The sequence below is a fragment of the Scyliorhinus torazame genome, chromosome 2 (genome assembly GCF_047496885.1).
Source record: "Scyliorhinus torazame isolate Kashiwa2021f chromosome 2, sScyTor2.1, whole genome shotgun sequence".
NCBI lineage: Eukaryota > Metazoa > Chordata > Chondrichthyes > Carcharhiniformes > Scyliorhinidae > Scyliorhinus > Scyliorhinus torazame.
In genome coordinates this window covers 198,600,831-198,623,239 of record NC_092708.1, presented here as the reverse complement: position 1 = coordinate 198,623,239, position 22,409 = coordinate 198,600,831, and the positions used below count along the sequence as shown (strand labels likewise).

The 22,409-nt window shown below is 47.1% G+C and overlaps 1 protein-coding gene across 1 annotated transcript in view; it reads left to right on the top strand.

Moving 5' to 3' along the window:
• Positions 1 to 8,728, top strand: part of LOC140395008 (flagellum-associated coiled-coil domain-containing protein 1-like) — a 98,441-nt gene extending 89,713 nt beyond the window's left edge. The window contains 5 exon segments of the mRNA XM_072482321.1: positions 1,147 to 1,218; positions 2,773 to 2,862; positions 4,811 to 4,920; positions 8,339 to 8,438; positions 8,440 to 8,728. Coding sequence (XP_072338422.1) covers positions 1,147 to 1,218; positions 2,773 to 2,862; positions 4,811 to 4,920; positions 8,339 to 8,438; positions 8,440 to 8,466 — 399 coding nt within the window. The 3' untranslated portion in view covers positions 8,467 to 8,728.
• The last annotated feature ends 13,681 nt before the right edge of the window (positions 8,729 to 22,409 follow it).

Here is a 22,409-nt window from a genome sequence, read left to right as displayed (position 1 = left end):
ACTGCCTCACCTGCGGACACAATGTAATTCAGCTCAAAACTGTGCTGAAAATGCTTTCTCAAAAATTGTCTGATGCCATAGCTCCACCCAGCAATGACATCAACTCACCAAGCTGAAAACTAATTAACTTCCTAGGGAGGTTAGTAGGGAAGTTCCTAGGGTCCCAGGTTCGACTCCCGGCTTGGGTCACTGTCTGTGCGGAGTCTGCACATTCTCACCGTGTGTGCGTGGGTTTCCTCCGGGTGCTCCGGTTTCCTCCCACAGTCCAAAGATGTGCAGGTTCAGTAGATTGGCCATTCTAAATTGCCCTTAGTGTCCAAAAAGGTTAGGTGGGGTTATTGGGTTATGGAGATAGGGTGGAGGTGGGGGGCTTAAGTAGGGTGCTCTTTCCAAGGGCCAGTGCAGACTCGATGGGTTGAATGGCCTCCTTCTGCACTGCAAATTCTATGAAGCTTTTACGATGCCTAATTGCAACCCTGGCTCCTAAAACCTTTATTGTCTTTCAAACTAAGATTCTTTTAAACATGACTGCAGCAGTCATACACTATCCCAGGCTTTTAACCCTTACGTCACCAAATACTTATAATACAATACATCTGAAATTCCCACATTCATCACAACATGCACTTTCTACCAGGGATCATTTGCTGGACAATCAGAAGCAGGAGCCCGAGTGAGTCTCTTCCAGTTACATCCCACCAACACCACCTTCAATTCCCTAACACAGAGGTGCTGAGGCCAATTATATGGCCTCATTTCAGTCTTTGCCACCCCAACCCAGATTACCTGACTCAGCACAGATTAGTGATTTTCCGTTTTTAGAAGAAGCAATAATGTGCCATAAAGTATATTCACTCACATATTGATATTTATTTGATTATAACCAAAGGTTTTAGAAAAAGCAATTGCAGTTAAATATGAACTTTTAATTTAATCCCTGCCTCCAATAACCCCAACCAGCTCTTTGTGTTCTCCAAATAAAGATAGTGACAGCATTATGCAAAATAACAGATGTTTTTGAAATCTTCCCATTAAGTTAGCTGAAGTCTGGACTCGGATTTTCCAGTTTGCAAGATACAGAAACAACAGGTTTATTATTTAGCAGGTGGCCTGCAATTGAATCTAACACCGTCTCTGTTTTCTCAGGAAGCTGCTAAGCAATATAGTTCCATTACGGATACGATTATGGAGTTGAAGAATGCAAAGCAAGAGATCAAGGTATAAATATGTTCTCCAACAAGAGACGGTCTAATTATCTGTTCTAATCTCCAACAGCATCACAATCCCTGGATCTTGTGGAATTGGGGTTGGACGAGGAGGGGGGGGGGGGGGGGGGGGGAGCAAGAAACCTGACATTCTACAAATATAAAATAGATTTGCAGGGCCAGAGATGGCGTTCCACAGTAATTATGACTTAGTATGCAGTTAAAACCCCAATTCTACCTTATTCAATAAGGTATAACTTTCTCAGAAGTTTTTGCAGAACGATTAATAGCATAATAAATGTTGGAAACCTACCTCAATTCAATAATTTCTTCGATTTCCATCTGTGACGCTTTCAACAGCGCCTTCCGATGGACGAGTGGGGAATCTCTTTTGGCAACTTTTGGATTTCTGGATTAAACTGCACATGTGGGAGCCAGAAGATGCTGTCAGTTTCACAGGGTAATAACAGCGAGCACTGACAGGTTCATTGTCATGACAACTGCAAAATCCTGGCCGATGTTGCTCGAGATTCATAAAAGACTCTCTTGGTTTCAATGTACTGAAGATTTTATATTACAAATTATAATGTAACTGAGTTAGGTGGTTAAAAGACAATTGGTACCCTATTCTCTTTCCATTCCCAGCTGAAATTAATAAACCTACCATTCTAAATCTTCTCATTCCACCTCAGCATTATACTTCACAGGTACCATGTACAAGTGCAAGAACTTCACTGGCTCACAATTAGAGGAATCCTAATTCTCAACGGCTGCTAATACATTTTTATGTATGCGATCAATCGCTGTTATCTCAAATACATTTAAGAGGAGACTAATTTAAGAAGTAAATTGTCTGTTAGTATGTGATTGATTCTTCACTGCCCTCAAGTGAAGTTAGGGATGGATACAAATGCTGGTCTTGCTTGTGACATTCACATCCCATAAACAATTTTTTAAAAAGCTAGCAAATTCGAACAAGGTGAATTTAGGAATATGTCCCTTACCACCAATGAACAGTGGCAGCCGTGTGTACCATCTACAAGATGCACAACAGTAACTCACCAAGATTCCTTAGACAGCAACTTCCAAACCCACGACCTCTACCATCTAGAAGGACAAGAGCAGCAGATACCTGGGAACCCCAATACCTGGAGGTTCCCCTCCAAGTCACCCACCACTGTGATTTGGCAATATATCGCCATTCCTTCACTGTCGCTGGGACAACATCCTGGAACTCCCTCCCTAACAGCACAGTGGGTGTATCTACACCTGAAGGACTTCAGCGGTTCAAGAAGGCAACTCACCACCACCTTCTGGAGGGCAACTGGGGATGGACAATAACTACTGGCCTAGCCAGCGACGGCCACATCCCATAAATAACATTTTTTAAAACTGTATTCTTCACAATTTAATAACTTTTTAAGAACAGTATTCTTGTGGGGCTGTGAGTTACAAATCCTCAGACAGCAAGCAGCATATAGCAGCGGAAAATTAAACAAATGGGGTATAATTTGCACTGTTAAACATAGTAGCTGGAAGTAACATTAAGCCTTTTGTTGTTTTGTAGGACCTGCATGAACAGCTGGAACAGAAGATTGAAGAATTAAAGAATCAGGCTCAATATATAAGCTTTATTGAATCACAGCTAGCATCTGATGTAATCTGACATTCTATCACCTTCTGGTAACAGGTTCCAGCTCTGAGCTTATGACAAAAGAATTTCCAAAATATGTTTGTTAAAAGCTGGGCTGGGAAACAGTAGGTTCCAATTTAAAAGTAAACACGCCAGCTTAGTTCACTTGTTAGCATGCTGACCTCTGAATCAAATGGCATATGTGCGAGTGCTGTACAGACAAACTAACTGATGCCCTCCTGCAACACTGAGAGCTGGCTGCATTATTAGATGTTCCTTCCTCAAGACGAGGCTCTGTGTCTGCCTGATCAAGGGTGTTGAAGACCATCAGTTATTTGAAAGGCAGCGGGTTCGCCGATGTCCTGGTCAGTATTCCCTGCTCAACCAGCACCACTGGGGAAGATGATGAACTGATCATTTGTGGGATCTTGCCGTGTGCATATGATTTTCCGCCTTTGCCGACATTACTGTCACTGTAATAAGTACTCAGAAATGTGATTGAAAAAACACTTCTTGGTAACTCTGTGCTGCTGGGCAACAGATACAAGATGTGACAGTCTCTGAAGGCTCATCATTGTAATCAAATCCATTACTTTCTGAAATAGGGAAGGATGAATCAGATTACTATTGGTGGCCTGATCTCCTCTTCCAATGCCCAAAAGGGTGTTGGTAACCATGGACTTGTCCATGAGCACACTTGGTGTGGTTTGCCATAGCCTTTTGCAGCATGGCTAACCAGGAAACTCTCCCTCTTACCGCCTACAATCAGATGTATTGGAAAGTTTAGCCACATTGTGAACACACCTCCCAAAGCCATCAAGTCCTGGAGTGGGAATTGAACCCAGAGCCTCTGGTGCAGAGGTTGGGAAGCTATCCACTGTGCCACAAGACCTCTGCCATAGGTGGTTTAGCTTCAGAGTTCAAGTTCCCATTTTGGTGTACATGTAGGAATGTATGAGTTCATCAAGAGCAGACAGCATGGATTTGTTGACAGCTAGTCATGTTTGACAAGCTAGTAAAATCTTGGGAAGAAGTAACCAATTAACCAGGTAGAGAGAATGAAGTTTGTGAGGTACATATAGATTTTGCAGGGTGTTTTTAATATGGCCTCTAACAGAAGACATTTGGTAAAAATTCAGATATATGGCGCATGCGGAAAGGTGCTTTGAAACTTGGTTGAACAGAGAAAACAGTGTTAATTCTTCCTGGGATTGGAGAAAGGCCAGAGAAAATGTGGTGGAAAATTAAAAAATTGGGGGGATGAGATGGAAGGGAAGAGAGAAGGACAGGAAACATGATTATCCTGCTTGGGATACAGTTCCACACACACCGCGTGCTGCACATAACAAATAATAATCTTTATTATTGTCACAAGTAGGCTTACATTAACACTACAATGAAGTTACTGTGAAAATCCCCTAGTCGCCACACTCCGGCACCTGTTCGAGTACACAGAGGGAGAATTCAGAATGTTCAAATTACCTAACAGCATGTCTTTTGGAACTTGTGGGAGGAAACCGGAGCACCCGGAGGAAACCCACGCAGACACGGGGAGAACGTGCAGGCTCTGCACAGACTGTGACCCAAGCGGGATTCGATCCTGGGACCCTGCGCTGTGAAGCAACAGTGCTAACCACTGTGTGCTACCGTGCCGCCTGCCAGAAAAGGACATAATTTTGTTGGCTACAGCTGATCAAGCCGACGTTTCCACATCTGCTTCAGTATGGCCCCCAATTCTTCCTCTGCACTGCTGCCAGGGTACACTGGAAGACAATGGTGGTTCTACTCAGCACCTCTCTGTTTAGTACAGCTTCAGTACAGAACTGGAAAGAATAAGACAGACCTTACATCCACCCTATCCCTTTGGCCAATCATCAAATCCACAACCTATTTTAAATATGATCTCTGCAGTCTGTTGATGAAACATGTCTCACGATTGGTTTATTTTCAAATCACATGATTTTTATTTCAGAGAGCAAAGCTGGCTGAAATCGAAGGAACCTATAAGACAAATATAGGTGTGATGAAGAGGCAATATGTGGTCTCCATAAAAGCTTTACAGGATCAAAACCTCGATCTAAAGTAAGATTCAACCCCGTGTTCTGCATCTCTGCTTAGAAAACACCAACAACTGATTTCAACAAAAGGATTCAATAATCTTAACATTCACTCTGAATATTGTATTTTTTTGCAAGTTTGTTTTGCCTGTTCTATTTGTTTGTTAGTGTAGGGAGTATGAGGGGCCATGTGGGTGGAGGGAATGGCCACAGAGAGGGCGTGGGGGACGGGAGGAAATGAGCAGACTTTGAGGGTGAGCTTGGGCCAGGAACCCCAGCACACCCACTGCTCACCACCCCAGTACCCCGCCCCACCCCCATCCCTCTCCCCCTCCCAACCGCCACTCCCGGGATCAGTGGGACCGTGTAATGGAATGGCCAGCTCGCATGCAGGATCACCCAGGTGGATGGTGGAAAATGCTACTGTTGGCAGGGATCAGATGTCAAACCAGACGGAGCACCGGAGCTCATCACAGAATGGGTTGTAATCATCCTCCATCCCATGTACCTCACCCACTGTTAATGCCAACCCTTGGCCCGCACCACGTAGTGAGGCATGTAGGAAGCACTGAGGAAGTTGCAAGTGGGGGGGAGATGAGGTGGGGGGCGGTAATGGGAGGGAATGGTCGGCTGGGGCGCTGTGGGGGTGGGCCAGGCTGTCCGTGCCGCTGGCCAGGCCCTCCTATGAATCTGAACGTGATTAGAGCGCCCCATGTTCTGCTCACTCGCTATCCCCCATATCCTCCTCCTCGGACAAGGCCTGCCGTTCATCGTCCTCCTCTAGCACATCGCATCTCTGCTGGCAGGTCTTCAAATGACAGGTGCTGACGGTACACAAAAGGCCTTATGCGATGCCTCATTCCCACCTCCTCCACTTCCTGTTGGGTGGCCGGCTCTCCATCCTCACCGGCTGCCTCCCGTTCCTCTGGGGCAGGCACCACCGCTGCAGGGTCCCCTCTGTCCTTGGCACCCGGCCCTGCTGACAAGGGTACCAGAGGTTGGAGCTACAATGCCAGCTCTGCGGTCTCCATCTGCCGCGCTCCTGTAGGAGCTGCTGTGGCTGTTATCCTTATGTGGGCTGCGTGCTGCACCACCAGCAGGTGGCGCCCGATTGGGGAGTGGGTTGGTGTGGAGGAGGGAGTGCGGAGATGGTGGAGTGGAATGTGGCGGGTGGAGTGCGGGGGGCTAGTGGTGAGATGGAGGGTTGGGTCGTGTGTGGGGGTCAGGGATAGGATGTGTCGGTTGTAGGGTGGGGCAGCCATATGGCCGGTGTCACTCTGCGCAACCGCGGGCGTTGGTGGGCAGTCAGCAACAAGATGGCTACCTTGCATGCCGTGGCAATGGCAGCCGTGCCTTGCCACTCCGGTCCTGGCAGGGTCACCTGCCCCTGCCCCCACTTGGCAATAGCAGAAGCCCTCACCCCATGCCACCCCAGCCAGTGGCAGGACTGGCAGCCCATGCTCGTGCCTCTGGGAATATGTCCTACCTCCTCTCTCTCTCTCTGAGCAGCCATGGCACCTGGTTCCCAATTTTTAAAACCACATGTGAAACTCGCCATTGGTAATTCCTCCTGACGGAGGTGGAGCATACTGGTCAGGCCCGCTAATGATATGCCAATGCCGTTTACTGTGCCTGCGGAGTAGAATGCATCGAAGGTGCTGTAGAGGCACTGAGCATGGTATTCTGTCGGAGCCCGGCACCAGCCTCACGTACGATTCTCTGCCAAATCGCATTTCGCGATTCCCGTGACTACTCTTGGGTACACGTATCATGTCAGACAATGATTATTGCATCACATTTCAATCAAACTTTGAAGCCTGAACACATCACTCAGAATCACCTCCCTTCAAGGTTGAGTGACTTTGAAGTGGTCATCTAGAAATTGACACCACTTAACTGTTTGAAGTGGTCCAGAAACTGTCAATCAAAGCTTGATGTTAACATTGCAGTTTGACCACTTCAAAGTTACTCAACCATGAAGGAAGATGAATGGAACAATGCTGACAGCCTGGTGTGTATGGAGGCTGTCCATCACAGCCTAATAAATTCAATATCAAAGAGAAATGAATGAATTACTTAAACCCAGCTGACTTGTTTTCTCAATCCAGGAATTGACAGGTGTTGCATGCTCTGTCTGAGCCAGCAGGTTTATTGCACAGGTGACTGTTAAAGCAGTGATTTGTTTTCACTACCCCCTGTCTGGACTGCTCTCAAGCTTCCAGACAGGAGTCTCTCTCCTGCGGGTTTCCTGACAGGGTCGCTCTTCTGCAGAGTCTGTGGGGGGTCATATTTAGGGGTCTCTGGGGGGATCTCTTATTCAGGGGATCTCTGAGGCTCTCTTTATTTAGAGGGCATCTAAATAGTAGTCTCCCTTTAATTAGGGGAATTCTATTAGGGAGGCGGGTCAGGTCACCCCCATGCTGAGAAGAGGGAGGGACCCAGAAAATCGGGGTGGGGGGGGGGGACGCTGAATTGCGCTGCTGGTGTGTGGGGGCTGAATTGTGCAGCCGGGGAGGGGGTGGGGGGAGGTGCTGAATTGCGCAGCTGGTGTGGGGGGCTGTATTGCGCTGCTGGGGGGGGGGGGGTATTGCTGAATTGCACTGCTGTTGGGAGGGTGGCCAGCCATGAGACCTCGCTATTGGACCGCCTGCTCAAAAGGGCAGCCTGATAGTGGGATTCCCTCGCTAATCCGTCGTAATCCTCGCCATGTAAAAATCTGCATGGCGAAGGGTTAAGAACAGCTTCCTGATTGGGGAGTGCAGATCAGGTGCAATTCAGCTGCAGCCAGTGAACATAGGGCTGGATTCCCCAGTCGCCGACACCTGAAATCGCGTTCGGCGAACTGCCGGAGAATCCAAGATTACTATAGAATCGGGGACGGCTCCGCTTTCGAGATGCTCTGCCCCTCCAAAGCGCCATACTCCTCGAGCCACGGATCGACAGCCTCAGGGCATAGCTGCTGCAGGTCGCCGCCATACGCATGCGCGGCCACGGACCTGGCAATTCTCTGGGGCGTATCGACAGCTAGAGTCGGGTGCTCTATGCTGCCGTCCTGCTAGCCCCCAGCAAAACGGGGAATCCGTGGCCATCTAAAACACCGCCGTTCCCACGACAGAGTGGGGACATAGCTCCAGAATCGGAGTGTCCAGCCCATAGTCTATTAAATGCAGGATCCTGCCCGATGTTTTCTTTTGATTCTAGAGCTAAGTGGAATGATGATGATGAAATGTAACATTTATCAAGGGAAAACTTTGATGTCAGTTTAGTGGTTTTGATGTGAAGATGAAGAATTTCTGTACAAGTGACATAAAAATCCCTCGCACTGAGATACTATAAGGCAACGTCAAAGTGGATTACTAATCTGGATGTTGAAATTCTACAGAAAGTGCAGACATAGTATTTAGTTTAAAAAAAAACTGATTTATTGCCCCCTCTTTCTTCAGGCAACTGTTTGCAATAAAGGCGGAAGAGCTTTGCGCCCTGAAGGCAGCAATCGAAGAGAGAGAGAGACGGGACGAAATCAAAATGAGAATGAGTGTCAATCAAGAACATGGCAGGGTCTTTGAAATGATTAGCCCAGCCGTATCTGACATATTGCAAACACAAACGCCTACACCTTCTCAAACAGAGGTTAACAATCCAGATGGCTAGAACGTGTTCATGTGTACCCTGCAGGGAGGAGCTGGGGTTGGGTACAAAACCACAGCTGTGGAGGAGGAAGCAGCACAGATCCTCTTTGAAATTTTTTTAAAACAACAATAAATGGGCTCAAATGTATAAATTAAGGTTGGCATTCTGTTTGGCCAACGGAATAAATTTGGACTTTGAAGCTTGCCACTCGTAACGTGTCCATTTGCAAAACATCTGCTGGTCTCTAGATGTGTCCATTCTTCAGATACAAATGTTGACAGAGTCTATTGTTCTGACAATAGGGGATAGAATATACTGGTAAACAATGTTACGGACAGGAAGGGGGGGGAGAGGAGGGGAAGGGGAGGCGGTTAATCTAAGCTGCACTAATTTATTCTCATCATCATGCCTAGGGGGGCAGCACGGTAGCACAGTGGTTAGCACAATTGCTTCACAGCTCCAAGGTCCCAGGTTCGATTCCCGGCTTGGGTCACTGTCTGTGCGGAGTCTGCACATTCTCCCCGCGTGTGCGTGGGTTTCCCCCGGGTGCTCCAGTTTCCTCCCACAGTCCAAAGATGTGCAGCTTAGGTGGATTGGCCATGATAAATTGCCCTTAGTGTCCAAAATTGCTCTTAGTGTTGGGTGGGGTTACTGGGTTATGGGGATGGGGTGGAGGTGTGGGCTTGGGTAGGGTGCTCGTTCCAGGGGCCAGTGCAGACTCGATGGGCTGAAAGGCCTCCTTCTGCACTGTAAATTCTATGATTCTAAGCAGAAATGTGTTTTGATTTGCTTCACCCTTTATAAGCAGTAGTACATTTCCCAACTCCTTTAGCTCTACCCCACCTTGACCCATTTGTTTTCATCCTATTTCATTTTCACTGTTTTTTTACCATTTCTCTCTCTCTTGTCTTTCTTTATATTTAACCCCCCACCCCACTTTTCCTTACCGTTTCTCCCCTTTGCTTCCCCCTCCCCCATTTCTACATCTGATGTTAGTTTCTCTGCTGTTTGGCCTTTCACACCTTTTGTTCTCTCTGGGGACTGCCATTAGCACTCTTTCCCCTTGGTTTCTGTGGCTATTAGCACCCAGTTTCCCTGGGTTTCTGTGGCTATGACTCATCTTTCATTCTCACTCCACAGTATTTCCCACTTTCTCTGTCGTTAGCTTTGACAAAGAGTTATCGGACTCGAAACGTTAGCTCTTTTCTCTCCCTACAGACGCTGCCAGACCTGCTGAGATTTTTCCAGCATTTTCTTTTTGGTTCCAACTCCTTTGTTTTCATTTGATTCAATTTCTATTAATAACCTCACAGCAAACTCTCAAAGGGTTAATTTATTTGCACCCACAGAAAGCATGGGAATGGGGTCATATCCTTAGCATTCATACAGTAAAAGAGGGATAAAGAAAAAAAAGATTGAGTGCAGAGACCACAGAGAAAAGAACTATTGTTTCACCTGAGTTTCAAAGCCCAGTGAGGTATACCTTCATGAGGACGGCAGGTTGAAAACCGATGCTGTATATTCCCCTTTTTGGTGGAGTTAACGTCACGTAATGTGATAGGTATAGAGAGATGAATCAGTCTTGTAGGAAATGGCACATAAGTTCCAGCAGAAATAGTGTGGATGTGGCCAAGTATTTAATCTAAGCAGAGATCCTTTTCAGTTAAATGATAAAATGGCAGGCTGAGACTTTGCAACAGCAAGGTAACATTACTGCTCACACAAGCTAAAGGTCCATGTCAAATGATGCCTACTTTCTTTACAGTGTCTTTGATGCAGGATTTTGTATCTCTCGTCTAGTTCCCCGAGATGGTTAAATGTCTCAACCATTGGGAATTAAAGGGAAGGGAGTGGGGCCCTTTGTCCTAGCAGATGTTTAGACTCCATTTGGCAAAAGTGTCATCCGTGTCTATTCAGAGACAATAAGGATTAAGATTCCTCAAAACTGCCAGGTACCTCCTTTAATTCAGTCTTCACAAACAGACATAAATTCAGCCGCTTTGAAAGGCATTTTTCCAGTTTTTAAAACTTTAGAAAAATACATGAGGATATCTTTATATATTTTATTTGCAAAGGACTTCCGGGTGTGACCATGCAGTGAATGGTCACATACATGGCAGCTCCTGCTTAAAGTCACAGAAAAGAGCTCTTTTTACCCAAAACGGGGTGGAATTTTGATGAAAGGTGGATGTTAGAGGAATAGTTTCCCCCGGGAGTGGTATGTCTGCTGGTTACCAGACCCGACAGAAAACAGTGAGAGATTTGGCTGAAAAGTTGGAACAGTCTTGTGCTGCAGCAACAGCCTCTTTAAACATGGAGGTGGGGGAAGGGCTGATGCAAGCGGCAAGGCCCCAGATACAGGAGCTGATGGCTTTTATCAAGGCGGAATTCCATCAAACAGAGGAAGGAAATGCGTGAGGATCGCGCAAAGGCCATCGAAGCAGCTGTGGCACCCTGAAGAATTCTCTGGAACGGGTGGAGAGGTGTTTGGAGGTGCAGGGGTCACAGATTCGGGAGATTGAAGGAGTGATCTCGGACCACAGCGATCGCGTGGTGGCTCTGGCGGCGGAGGTAGGGCTCCTGGGGGACCTGTGTAAAACGTTGAGGGCAAAGGTGGAGGAGCAGGAGAAAACCTCGAGAAGACAGAACCTGCGAATAGTGGGTCTGCCTGAAGGAGTGGAAGGTGTGAGTGCCACGAGGTACATCTTGAAGATACTGGTGGGGCTGATGGCAGAAGGGGTGCTGGATAAAGCACCTGAAGTGGACCGAGCGCACAGGTCCCTGAGGCAGAGGCCTAGAGCTGGGGAGCCGACACAGGCGGTGGTCGTGAGACTCCACAAATTTGTGAAGAAAGAGAAAATTCTGCGATGGGCCAGGGAGAAGTGTACCTGCAACTGGGAGGAGAATAACGTCCGAAGCTGTCAGGACATCCGAGCCGAGTTGGCAAAGCGGCGGGCAGATTTCAACCATGCCAAGGCGGTGCTGTACCGGCGGCAGATCAGGTTTTGGCTGCTCTACCCGGTGAAATTCTGGGTGGCATTGGGAGGCCAGGAGTATTATTTCGAGACCCCAGAAGTGGCTGAAGACTTCATTAATGATCATAAACTGGGGGAGGACTGAATGGACAATGCTTGGGAACTGGGGTGCTGGCACTTCATAATGGTCGGGAGCATGTTTGAAGTGGGTGTAAGGATTGGCGGATTTTTGTCTTCTTTGGGCGTGGGGTGGTTTGCTGTTTAATGTTGAGATTGTAAGGAGTTGTAGTGGTGAAAAGTTTATGTGGGGATGGATGTTCCAATCGTCTACTTTTTATGGGACTGTTTGTGTTTAAGATTTGTTTGTTTGCTTTTGGAGAAGACTGCCTAGAGATCAGGAGAAGTCCTTGTTTGGGTGGGGGAGGGTCAGGTCAGCAGGGAGCTTTCATCCTTGAGCTAAGGATTGGGGGGGGGAGGGCGGGGAAAATCATTGTGAGGTGCCTTTGGGCTGGAGCGGCCGCGCTGGCAGGTTTTGCTGGTGAAAGGAACTGAGGCGGTGGGGGAGAAGACCTAGAGGGGTAGCCGGGGGGAGGGAGAAGGGGGGGTGAGGAGGGGAAGGGGGAAAGGGGGGAGTTTGCTGCGACGTGGCAGGGGGTGAGAGATGGCATGGTCAGGGACGGAGAAAGGGGCCATCTGGGATGGGCTAGGTATAGAGGGGAATTAAGGGGGCGGGAGTTAAGTAGGGAAGATGATGGACGGTAGAGGGGATTGGAGGCATTAGCCTCCGGTAAGGCTGGTAACGTGGAACGTCTGGGGACTGAGTGGGCCGGTTAAAAGGTCGCGGGTGTTCACGCACCACAGGAGCCTGAAAGCGGGGGTGGTCTTTCTGCCGGAGACGCACCTCCATGTGAAGGACCAGGTTAGGTTAAGGAAGGGGTGGGACGGGCAGATTTTTCACTCGGGGTTTGATTCGAAATCGAGGGGAGTGGCGATTTTAATGAGCAAAAAAATGGGATTTGTGAGTGCGAATGAGGTGAGGGATCCGATTGGGAAATATGTGATTGTGAGTGGGGTATTGGAAGGGGCACCGGTGGTGTTGGTAAAAGTGTATGCCCCAAATTGGGGTGATGTGGGTTTTATCAGGGGTTTGCTGGCCACGCACCAGTTGATTATGACGAGCGTGGAGGGATTGGCGAGGAGGAAAAAGTTGAAGGGGCAGTTTGACAATGGGGAGGGCGGTAGGGCAACTACGTAGGGCAAGGGGGTGCAATATGAGTATGGGGAGAAGGCAAGCCGCATGCTGGCACATCAGCTGCAGAGGCAGGCTGCGTCCAGGGAAATATTGAAGATAAGGACTGGGGCTGGGGATGTGGTGCCGGAGCCAGGGAAGATAAACGAGGCATGTAGGGAGTACTACCAGGGACTTTACAAGGCGGGCCCAGGGGGGAGAGGTGGGGGGACATGGAGTGGTTTCTGGACGAGCTGGAATTTCCCCAGGTGGAGGAAGCAAAGAGGCAGGCGTTGGAGGAGCCCCTGGGGCTGAGTGAGGTGCTGGATATTATCAAGGGTATGAAGTCGGGGAAGGCCCCTGGGCTGGATGGGTACCCGGCGGAATTTTATAAGGAATGGGCGACGGACCTGGCACCATCTGTTGGGGGCGTTTAATGAAGCACTGGAGAAGGGGGAGTTGCCGGGGACGATGACGCAGGCAGTAATCACACTAATCCCAAAAAAGGGAAGGATCTGGTGGAATGTGGGTCGTATAGACCCATATCACTATTGACCACGAATGTGAAAGTATTGGCTAAGTTGTTGGCAGGGTGGATGGAGGACTGTGTCCCGGGGGTGGTTGCAGAAGATCAGACAGGCTTCCTGAGGGGCTGGCAGCATCCGTTGGGGGCTCTGGTACCAGAGTTAGTGGTGTCCATGGACGCAGAGAAGGCATTTGATCGGGTGGGGTGGCGGTACTGGTTTGAAGTTTTGGGAAGGTTCGGGTTTGGGCTGAGATTTGCAGCATGGGTGTGGTTGCTGTATGTGGCGCCAAGGGCAAGGGTGAGGAAGAATGATATGAGCTCACAAAGCTTTGACTTACACATGGGTACGAGGCAGGGGTGTCCACTGTCGCCGTTGCTGTTTGCGCGGACCATAGAGTCGTTGGCGATGGCTCTCAGGGGGTCGGCAGAGTGGCAGAGGATAACGAGGGGACAGAGGGAGCATCGGGTGTCACTCTATGCCAATGACCTCTTGCTGTATGTTTCGGATCCGTTGGAGAATATGGGAAGGATTATGGGCCTGCTGGGGAGGTTTGGACGGTTCTCGGGATACAAACTGAATTTAGGGAAAAGCGAGGTATTCCCGTTGAATGAGCTGGGACAGCCACTAATTTAGGGGGATGCCATTTACGGTAGCGAGGGATAGGTTTAGGTATTTGGGGATTTAGGTAGCGAGGGAATGGACGGGGCTCCATAAGTGAAACTTAATGAAGCTGGTGGAGGAGGCCAGGGAGGATCTTTCCTAAGGTGGAATATACTGAACTTAATTTTGGCGCACAGTAAGAAGTCTTACAACACCAGGTTAATTTTGGCGGAGAGGGTCCAAGTGGTGAAAATGAATATTCTGCCAAGGTTCTTGTTTATCATTCAGGCTCTCCCGATATTTACACCAAAGGTCTTTTTTCGGAAAGTGGACACAGTCGTCTCTGACTTTGTATGGGTGGGGAAGGTGCCGAGGGTGGGGAGGACCCTGGGGGTTGGTGTTGTCGAACTTGCTTCAATATTACTGGGTGGTGAATGTGGATAAGGTACGGCGATGGTGGGAAGGAGAAGGGGTAGAGTGGGTTAGGATGGAGGAGGAATCTTGTAAGGGGTCTAGTTTGAGGGCTATGGTGACAGCAGCGTTGCCAATGGCTCCAAGTAGGTATTCAGGGAGCCCAGTGGTCCAGTCCACGATGAAGATATGGAATCAGCTGAGGAGACATTTTAGGGTGGACGGGATGGCGGTGCTAACGCCGCTGTGCGAGAATCATGGGTTTGAGCCGGGGGTTGGGGGGGGGATGGACAGTGTGTACAGGAGGTGGAGGGAAGTGGGGGCTGGTCAAGGTGAGAGATTTGTATTTGGAGGAAGGGTTCGCCAGTCTGGAGGAGCTAAGGGAGAGAGTAGAGCTGCAGAGGGGGAGTGATTTCACGTATCTGCAGGTGAGGGACTTTGCACAAAAGGTCTTGAGGGGGTTCCCAAATTTGCTGGGATACACCCTGCTGGAGTGACTGCTACTTCCAGATGTGGAAGGGGAGGGAAGAATTGGGGATATATACAAGTGGCTGGGGGAGCAGGGAGGCGAGCGGGTGGGGAAGATCAAGGAGAAATGGGAAGCGGAGTTGGGAGCGGAGATCAATTGGGAACTATGGAGTGAGGCACTGCGAAGGATAAACTTGACCTCCTCTTGTGCAAGGGTGAGCCTGATACAGTTTGAGGTGGTGCACAGGGTGCATATGACTCGGCCGAGAATGAGTGGGTTCTTTCAGGGGGTAGCAGATGAGTGCGAGAGGTGTGGGCGGGGGCCAGCGAATCACGCGCACATGTTTTGGAGTTGCAAAGAATAGGGATGATTCTGGGCGGGAGTGTTCGCGGTCGTAGCCAGGATAGTGGAGGAGGGAGTGGACCCAGACCCTTTGGCGTGGCGATATTTGGGGTTTCTGAGAAGCTGGAGCTCATGGAGAGGAGGAAGGTCGATGTCGTGGCCTTCGCCTCTCTGATTGCACGATGACGAATTTTGCTGGAGTGGCGGTCGGCATCGCCACCGGGGGTAGCAGCATGGTTGGGTGACCTGTACGACTTCCTGCGATTAGAGAAGATAAAGTATGAGTTAAGGGGCTCTGTATGGGGGTTTGAGAAAAGGTGGGGGATGTTTGTGACCGTGTTTGAGGAGCTGTTCGTCGCAGGGGCGTGGGGTGTGGGAGGAGGGGGGGCGAGGAGGGAAGGAGGGTGAAAAAGGGGAAAAAGCTGTACAGACTGTATAGTTGATGGTTGGGAAGTATATTTTCCGGGGTGTTTATTTGCTGTAACCTGCTTTGATACATGTTTGTAATAAAATACATTTAAAAAATAAAAAATATTTTATTTGAAAAAATATACAGGGTAAAGTTTTCTCCTCACAATAATCTGAGCTATGCAGTTGGCAGATACAGAGGAAAATATACAAAGACTCCGAGACAGTTTTAACAGAAATGGGTTTACATTAAATTGCAGCAAATCAATATGTATGGTAACATCAAAGAAAAGGATTACACCTACATGGAAAGTAAGAATGAAACTGAAAGAAATAAAACAAATTTTATTATCTGGGTGGCCTAATAACACCTGGTAGGGAAAAGTCATCAAGACATCAAGTTGCGCGCAACACTTGCAAAACAAACAAAAATGTCAGTCAGCCCTTGAGTATCAGTGGAAAAATACACATGTTGAAGCTTTTCACTTTGGACTCATGAGGACATTCACAAGAATACCAAATGTAAAGGAACAACCATTTATATTTCATGAGACGTAAGACAATGTTGATTGCTTGGAAGTGGACTCCGATTTCTCGAGGTGTTGCCATGGCGAATGCATCAATTAACTGATGAATGACAGATAGCTGCCAAACCTTACACATTCACACACATACACACACACACACACATATTCACATCCTTATATTCGAGTTCTGTACCATAAAACAACTAAATATCAGACCTCTTTAGATATAAGAACATCTCAATGGAAGATGGGATAAGATTACTAAAATGCTACATCTGGTCAATGTTGCCAAATGGATACAAATGGTGGACTAAAAGCAAGGCAATGCAGTTCAATTAAAGGGGGCACAGATTGCAGACAAGATTTTCTGCGCCCACCCCCGCCGCATATTTTTCCAGTCCAGCCGCTGTCAATGGGATTTCTTGCTGTTCACTCCCTTCGCAGCCAGGGAACCCGCTGCAGGGAGCCGCTGGCGGGAATGGGCAGAAAAATCCCACTTAGCATTTTTCAGACAGCTAATGAGCGGGAGGGGTTCGGACGTCGGAGAAGTGTGTGTGAGAGAGAAGGGAGGTTCAGGCCTAGGAGAGGCATGTGTGTGAGAGGGCGAGGGAAGGTGAGGGTATGCTTGAGAGAGAGGGGTTAGTGTGTGGGAGAGAGGGGGTGATTGTGTGTGCGCGAGAGGGGTGTGTGTGTAGAATTGTCATGTGAGTGTCCCTTTAAGAAAGATTTTTGTCTTATCACATGGCTTCAGTGATGTCATTTTGTGGGTTGAGCTGGGCTGTGGCTGTGAGGTGTTTGGGTTTCAGTTTCATTTTGGACTGTTTTGAACTGCAGAAGAAGAAATAACTGTTTTTTCCCTGTCTTTCTCTATTTTCATTTTAAAAGCTGTTCCAGAAGGAAGAAGCCCATCGGTTGTGGCTAACTGCTTTGGTAACTTAAAAGATATAGTTTGCTTTCCGGAAGCAGTTTGAATCTGCTGGTTGAGACTGGATCAGAATCTTAGGGAAAGGCCAGGCCCATTCAAGTGAGAATGCAGTGTGCTGGGCCACACCCTTGAAAAAAGTTTTTTTTGGTTTATTGGATTTTGTTATTGAATTGGAACAGTTAATGGGGAATTCATTAAGTGTTATACATAGATTACTGTAGCTCTGTGGTGGATTTATGTTTGTAATTGATAAAAAAATGTTGCTGTGTTTATATATGTTAACTATATTCTTAGAATAAACTTTGTTTTGATTAAAGTGTCTCGGGGGTCTGATGAATCACACCTGAGGTGAAGGCTCTTGTGCTCATTCTAGCCAAATTCAACAAAAACTTATCGGTCAGGTGAACTCCATAATACACTTTGGAGTTTCTAAGCCCTGGCCCATAACAGAATACAAGTTGAGTGTGTGTGTATTTTTATGAGGGAGAGAGAGGCACATGTTGTTTGATATGACAATCAGCTTTCCAGCAAGATTCCCACTCCTAAAATGGGTGCTAATTCCAGTGGTTAATATCAGGAGGCCATGAGAGGGCGGCTTGGCCAGGGGTTAATATGAGGGGGACATGTAGCTGGTGAATGTATTTGTGTTGTGTGCCTCTTCCTAATTCCTAGTATATGCATTGCCGTGAGAGCAGACCAACATGAATCACCACAAGTCTCCCACAGTGTGCACCTGGTGAGCAGAACCCACCAGAACTGTAACTGAGCAGTGCAAGAGGGAAGTGCCTAAGGGGCTTTTCCCGGAAGGGTCCCATGGGGTACGGTGGATTAATGGGGGGTGGCGGGATTCTTCTGAAGGGAGGGGGGACTGGGCTGTTTGGGGGGATGCTCAGAGGGAACTGTTCCGGGGAGTGGTATCTATTTTTAATTTCTTGTATCGGGCACCCATCTTTTAACACAGAAGGTGCAGACTGATTAAGTGCTTTAAAGCACCAAACTGATTTTTGTGTCTGTGAGGTAATCTCTGTTTATCAATGAAAAGAACAGTCATTCTGATGTCTGTGTGGCGATTTACTTTGGATTAACTCATTTAGCAGGGTGATGGGAATTAAGAGGGAACATTAGGGTGGAAAAACAAAGTGCCTAAAAATTGGGAGTGACAGAAGCATTAAAGGAAGAAATTGTAAGGTTTTAGGTGAGGTCAGAGGAAGAAGAATTGAAATATGATGAAAAATAGGTTTTCAGTGCATGTCTGAATACAAAGCATGTGGCAAATATATTTGGTGGGCTCCAGACATACTGCAGACATATGTAACCTCATGGGGATATGATGTTCGGGTAATAACAGGGACCTGGCTCAAAAAAGAACAGAACTGTGTATGAAATATGCCTGGATACAAGGTGTTCAGGAAAGAAAGGAGAAGGGGTAAAGTGTTGATTAAGGTTAATATTACAAAACTGGGGAAAGAGAATGTCCTAGACTGGTCAAGGACAGAATCTATTTGGCTGGGGTTAAACAGTAGAGGTACCTTCACACTACTAGATGTATGCTGCAGGTGACCAATTAGTGAGAAAGGTGTAGAGGTACAAACTTGAAAGGACATTACAGCTGGGTTGAAAACCAGTAGTTATAAAGGGCTTTTATTGCTCTAATGTAGGTGGGGATAGTAACAGTGTCAAGGATAGAGGAGGAAGAGTTTCTAAAGTGAACTCGCCAACATTGAGGGCATTTAAAAGTTTATTGGATAAACATATGGATGATAATGGCATAGTGTAGGTTAGATGGCTTTTGTTTCGGTGCAACATCGTGGGCCAAAGGGCCTGTACTGCGCTGTATCGTTCTATGTTCTATGTTAAAGTGTGTTCAGGAGAATTTTCTTTACCAGTATGTTTCCAGTTAAAACAAGGAGGATGTATTGCTGGATCTGGTTCTAGGAAATGAGGTTGAACAAGTGGATCACGTGTCAATAGGGGAACAATTGGGGGACAGTGATCATCATATTATAAGTATTAGGTTAGTTATGGAAAAGGACAATCTGGAATAAAAATAATTTGGGTAGGACATGCAAATTCCAGTGGGATGAGAATAAATTTGGCCCAGGGTAAATTGGAATCAAAATTCAACAGAGTATAAGTGAAGCAGATTGGTTCAAACTAATGTAATATAAGTGAAGCTGAAAGAACATTGCCTCTGATAGATGTCAGGTTGACAATGCAAGTGAGAACCTTCAGAAAGTTCAGAAAGGAAGTGGGAAGAAAATAAGAGAAGCAAAGAGAGTATGAGAAGAGACTGGCAGCTGACATTAAAGGGAATCCAAAGCAGCACGGTAGCCTTGTGGATAGCACAAATGCTTCACAGCTCCAGGGTCCCAGGTTCGATTCTGGCTTGGGTCACTGTCTGTGCGGAGTCTGCACATCCTCCCCGTGTGTGCGTGGGTTTCCTCCGGGTGCTCCGGTTTCCTCCCACAGTCCAAAGATGTGCGGGTTAGGTGGATCGGCCATGCTAAATTGCCCATAGTGTCCAAAATTGCCCTTAGTGTAAGGTGGGGTTACTGGGTTATGGGGATAGGGTGGAGGTGTGGACCTTGGGTAGGGTGCTCTTTCCAAGAGCCGGTGCAGACTCGATGGGCCGAATGGCCTCCTTCTGCACTGTAAATTCTATGATTCTATGAAAGTCTTCCATCAGCATACAAATAGTAAAAGGCTAGCTGAATCGGGACCAAAAAGGGGATTTATGCATGGATGCAGACTTCATGGCTGAGGTACGAAATTACTATTTGCATCTATCTTTAACAAGGAACAAGGTCAAATTCTCGGTGAAAGCAGAGATAGTGAAGTAAAGGATGAAGTAAAAATTGCTAAGTTACTCGGAAATCTGGCTGCATTTGAAGCTATTGGGTGGAATCTAGTGAAGCTCCTTGTGAGTGAGAAACTAGGAGGGTGACAGCAATTAATTGTCTGGGAGGCAAAGCGTCAAGTGGGATGAAGTTGGGGAATAAATTGCCGGTGGATTAAAAGCCAATCACTATTCTGGCAAGCAGCAGAAATCTATTTTTAATGTTTTAACATGCCATGTATACTCATTAAAACACATGGTCATCAGATCAAACTGTACCTTTGCAATTAAGTCTGCAGCCATTGTGAAACATGAGAGTATTTATGATATTTTATTTCAAATGCTTCTTTTGCTATTTATGACACCCATCCCCTCCCCAACATAGTTTGATTCAAAGCTTGTGATAGAAACATAGAAACCAGAAGCAGGAGTAGGCCATTCGGCCCTTCGAGTTTGCTCCACAAATCAATATGATCATGGCGGATCCTCTCCCTCAATACCATAGTTGAATGTCAAAAGGAAATGGTTCGATTTTCTCTTGGTGAAAATGGGTGTGTGGGTGCAAATGCTACCAGCCACTTAGCAACCTCAACCTGTATGTTGTCCAGCTCTAGCTACGTATAGACGTAGACTGTTTCCATACTTGGGAAGTTGCAAATGGAATCGAACAGTGGTCAGGGAACATCTCTACTTCAACCTTCTTCTGCAAGGATGGCCTTCCATGAAGCAGCTAAAGATGGTTCCATCAAGGTAACTGTCCTGAGGAACTCTTGAAGTGACGTGCTGTGGCAGGAGTACTGTGCTTTAACTGATCTGATGATTATGATATTGTTAAAATCCGTCCATAGCATGCTGCTACTGTTGTTTAGCGTGCTTGTTTTCCTTCATTGTCGCTTCATCAGTTTGGCACCTCATTTTTGGGTACGCATGATGCTGCTCCTCTCCCCGAGCTTGATGTTAATGGTAAACTGAGGGATATGCTGAGCCATGAGGTTACCGATTGTGGTGGAATATAATTCTGCTGCAGCTAATATCGTACAGCATCCCATGGATGCACAGTTTTGAGCTGTTTGATCTGTTCTGAACCTATCCCATTCAGCACGTTGGTAGTGCCACACAACATGACGGAGGATATCGTCAGTGTACAGTGAGGGCTTTTTCTTCAGGAGGGCTGGCAAATGGTAACTCCCCCCAATATTATCATGAACATATGAATGAGAATATGAATGGGTGTTGTTTCTCTTCTCACCTGATATACGCTCCTTCAGCAATCAGACAGTTCAGTCAGTAGAGGTGTGACTGAGTATTCTTCGTGATGGCCATTGTCCCTTATCCAGAGTACATGATGTGTCATCAATACCTCAGTGCCACCTCCAAGTGCTGTTCAACATGGGAGAATATGGATTTAGCATTTGAGAGATAAGTGATAATCTGCAGGAGAATTCTGTGCTCCTGTTTAACCTGATGTCCAGAAGCTCCTTGGGGACTGGAGTCAATGCTGAGTACTCCCAGGGTCAGTACCTCCCAACCGTGTACTACCGTGTCACCACCTCTGGTGGATTTATGCTGCTGGTGGGACAGAGTTGGGTATGGAGGAGTCTGGGACATAATAATTGTAATAATCTTTATTATTGTTACAAGTAGGCTTACATTAACACTGTAATGAAGTTACTGTGAAAAGCCCCTAGTCGCCACATTCCGGCACCTGTTCAGATACACAGAGGGAGAATTCAGAATGTCCAATCCCCCAACAGCACGTCCTTCGGGACTTGTGGGAGGAAACTGGAGCACCCGGAGGAAAATCACACAGACACAGGGAGAACGTGCAGACTCCGCACAGACAGTGACCCAAGCCGGGGATTGAACCCGGGTCCCTGGCGCAGTGAAGCAACAATGCTAACAACTGTGCTGCTGTGCTATCTACATTGGCTGTTCGATGGGATTCTGGGAGTGACTATGTCAAGTCTTGCTGGACTAGAATGCTGGAAGACCAAACTTTGCTGCTGTCTGCTGTCTCTAATCATTGTTGACAATGTCAGGCCAATAATTTTTGATGAACTAAGCTTGAAACAACCTGAATGAATCAACCTTGACAAAATGAGGTAAAACTCTGAAATCACACCTGTGGAAAAATAAACTCCATTTGCAATGTGTATGTATAAAATCACCACACATCAGGCCCGACCCTTCAACGTTTAACATACATGGGTCACTGATCTCTTCCTACCAATCACTCTCTTCATGGTTGGCTGCATCAGCTGTCAGGCCAGTTTACGGCAGTTTAGGAATTACATGAGAGGCTGAGCCCAGCTTGGATTTTTTAGTGTATTGATGCCTTGCAAAATAGGAATCCGAGATTGCTACTGAACCAGGTGAATTTTATGACTGTCAGCATTTGGGATTCTGGGCTATTTACTGGACAATGTTCATCATTAACAAAGAACAACAAAGAACAAACACAAGTACAGCAGAGGAACAGGCCCTTCGGCCCTCCAAGCCTGCGCCAACTGTGCTGTCCGTCTAACCTAAAAGCTTCTACACTTCCAGGTCCGTATCCCTCTATTCCCATCATATTCATGTATTTGTCATGACGCCCCTTAAACATCACTGCAGTGATATGCCTGTGGACAATATTG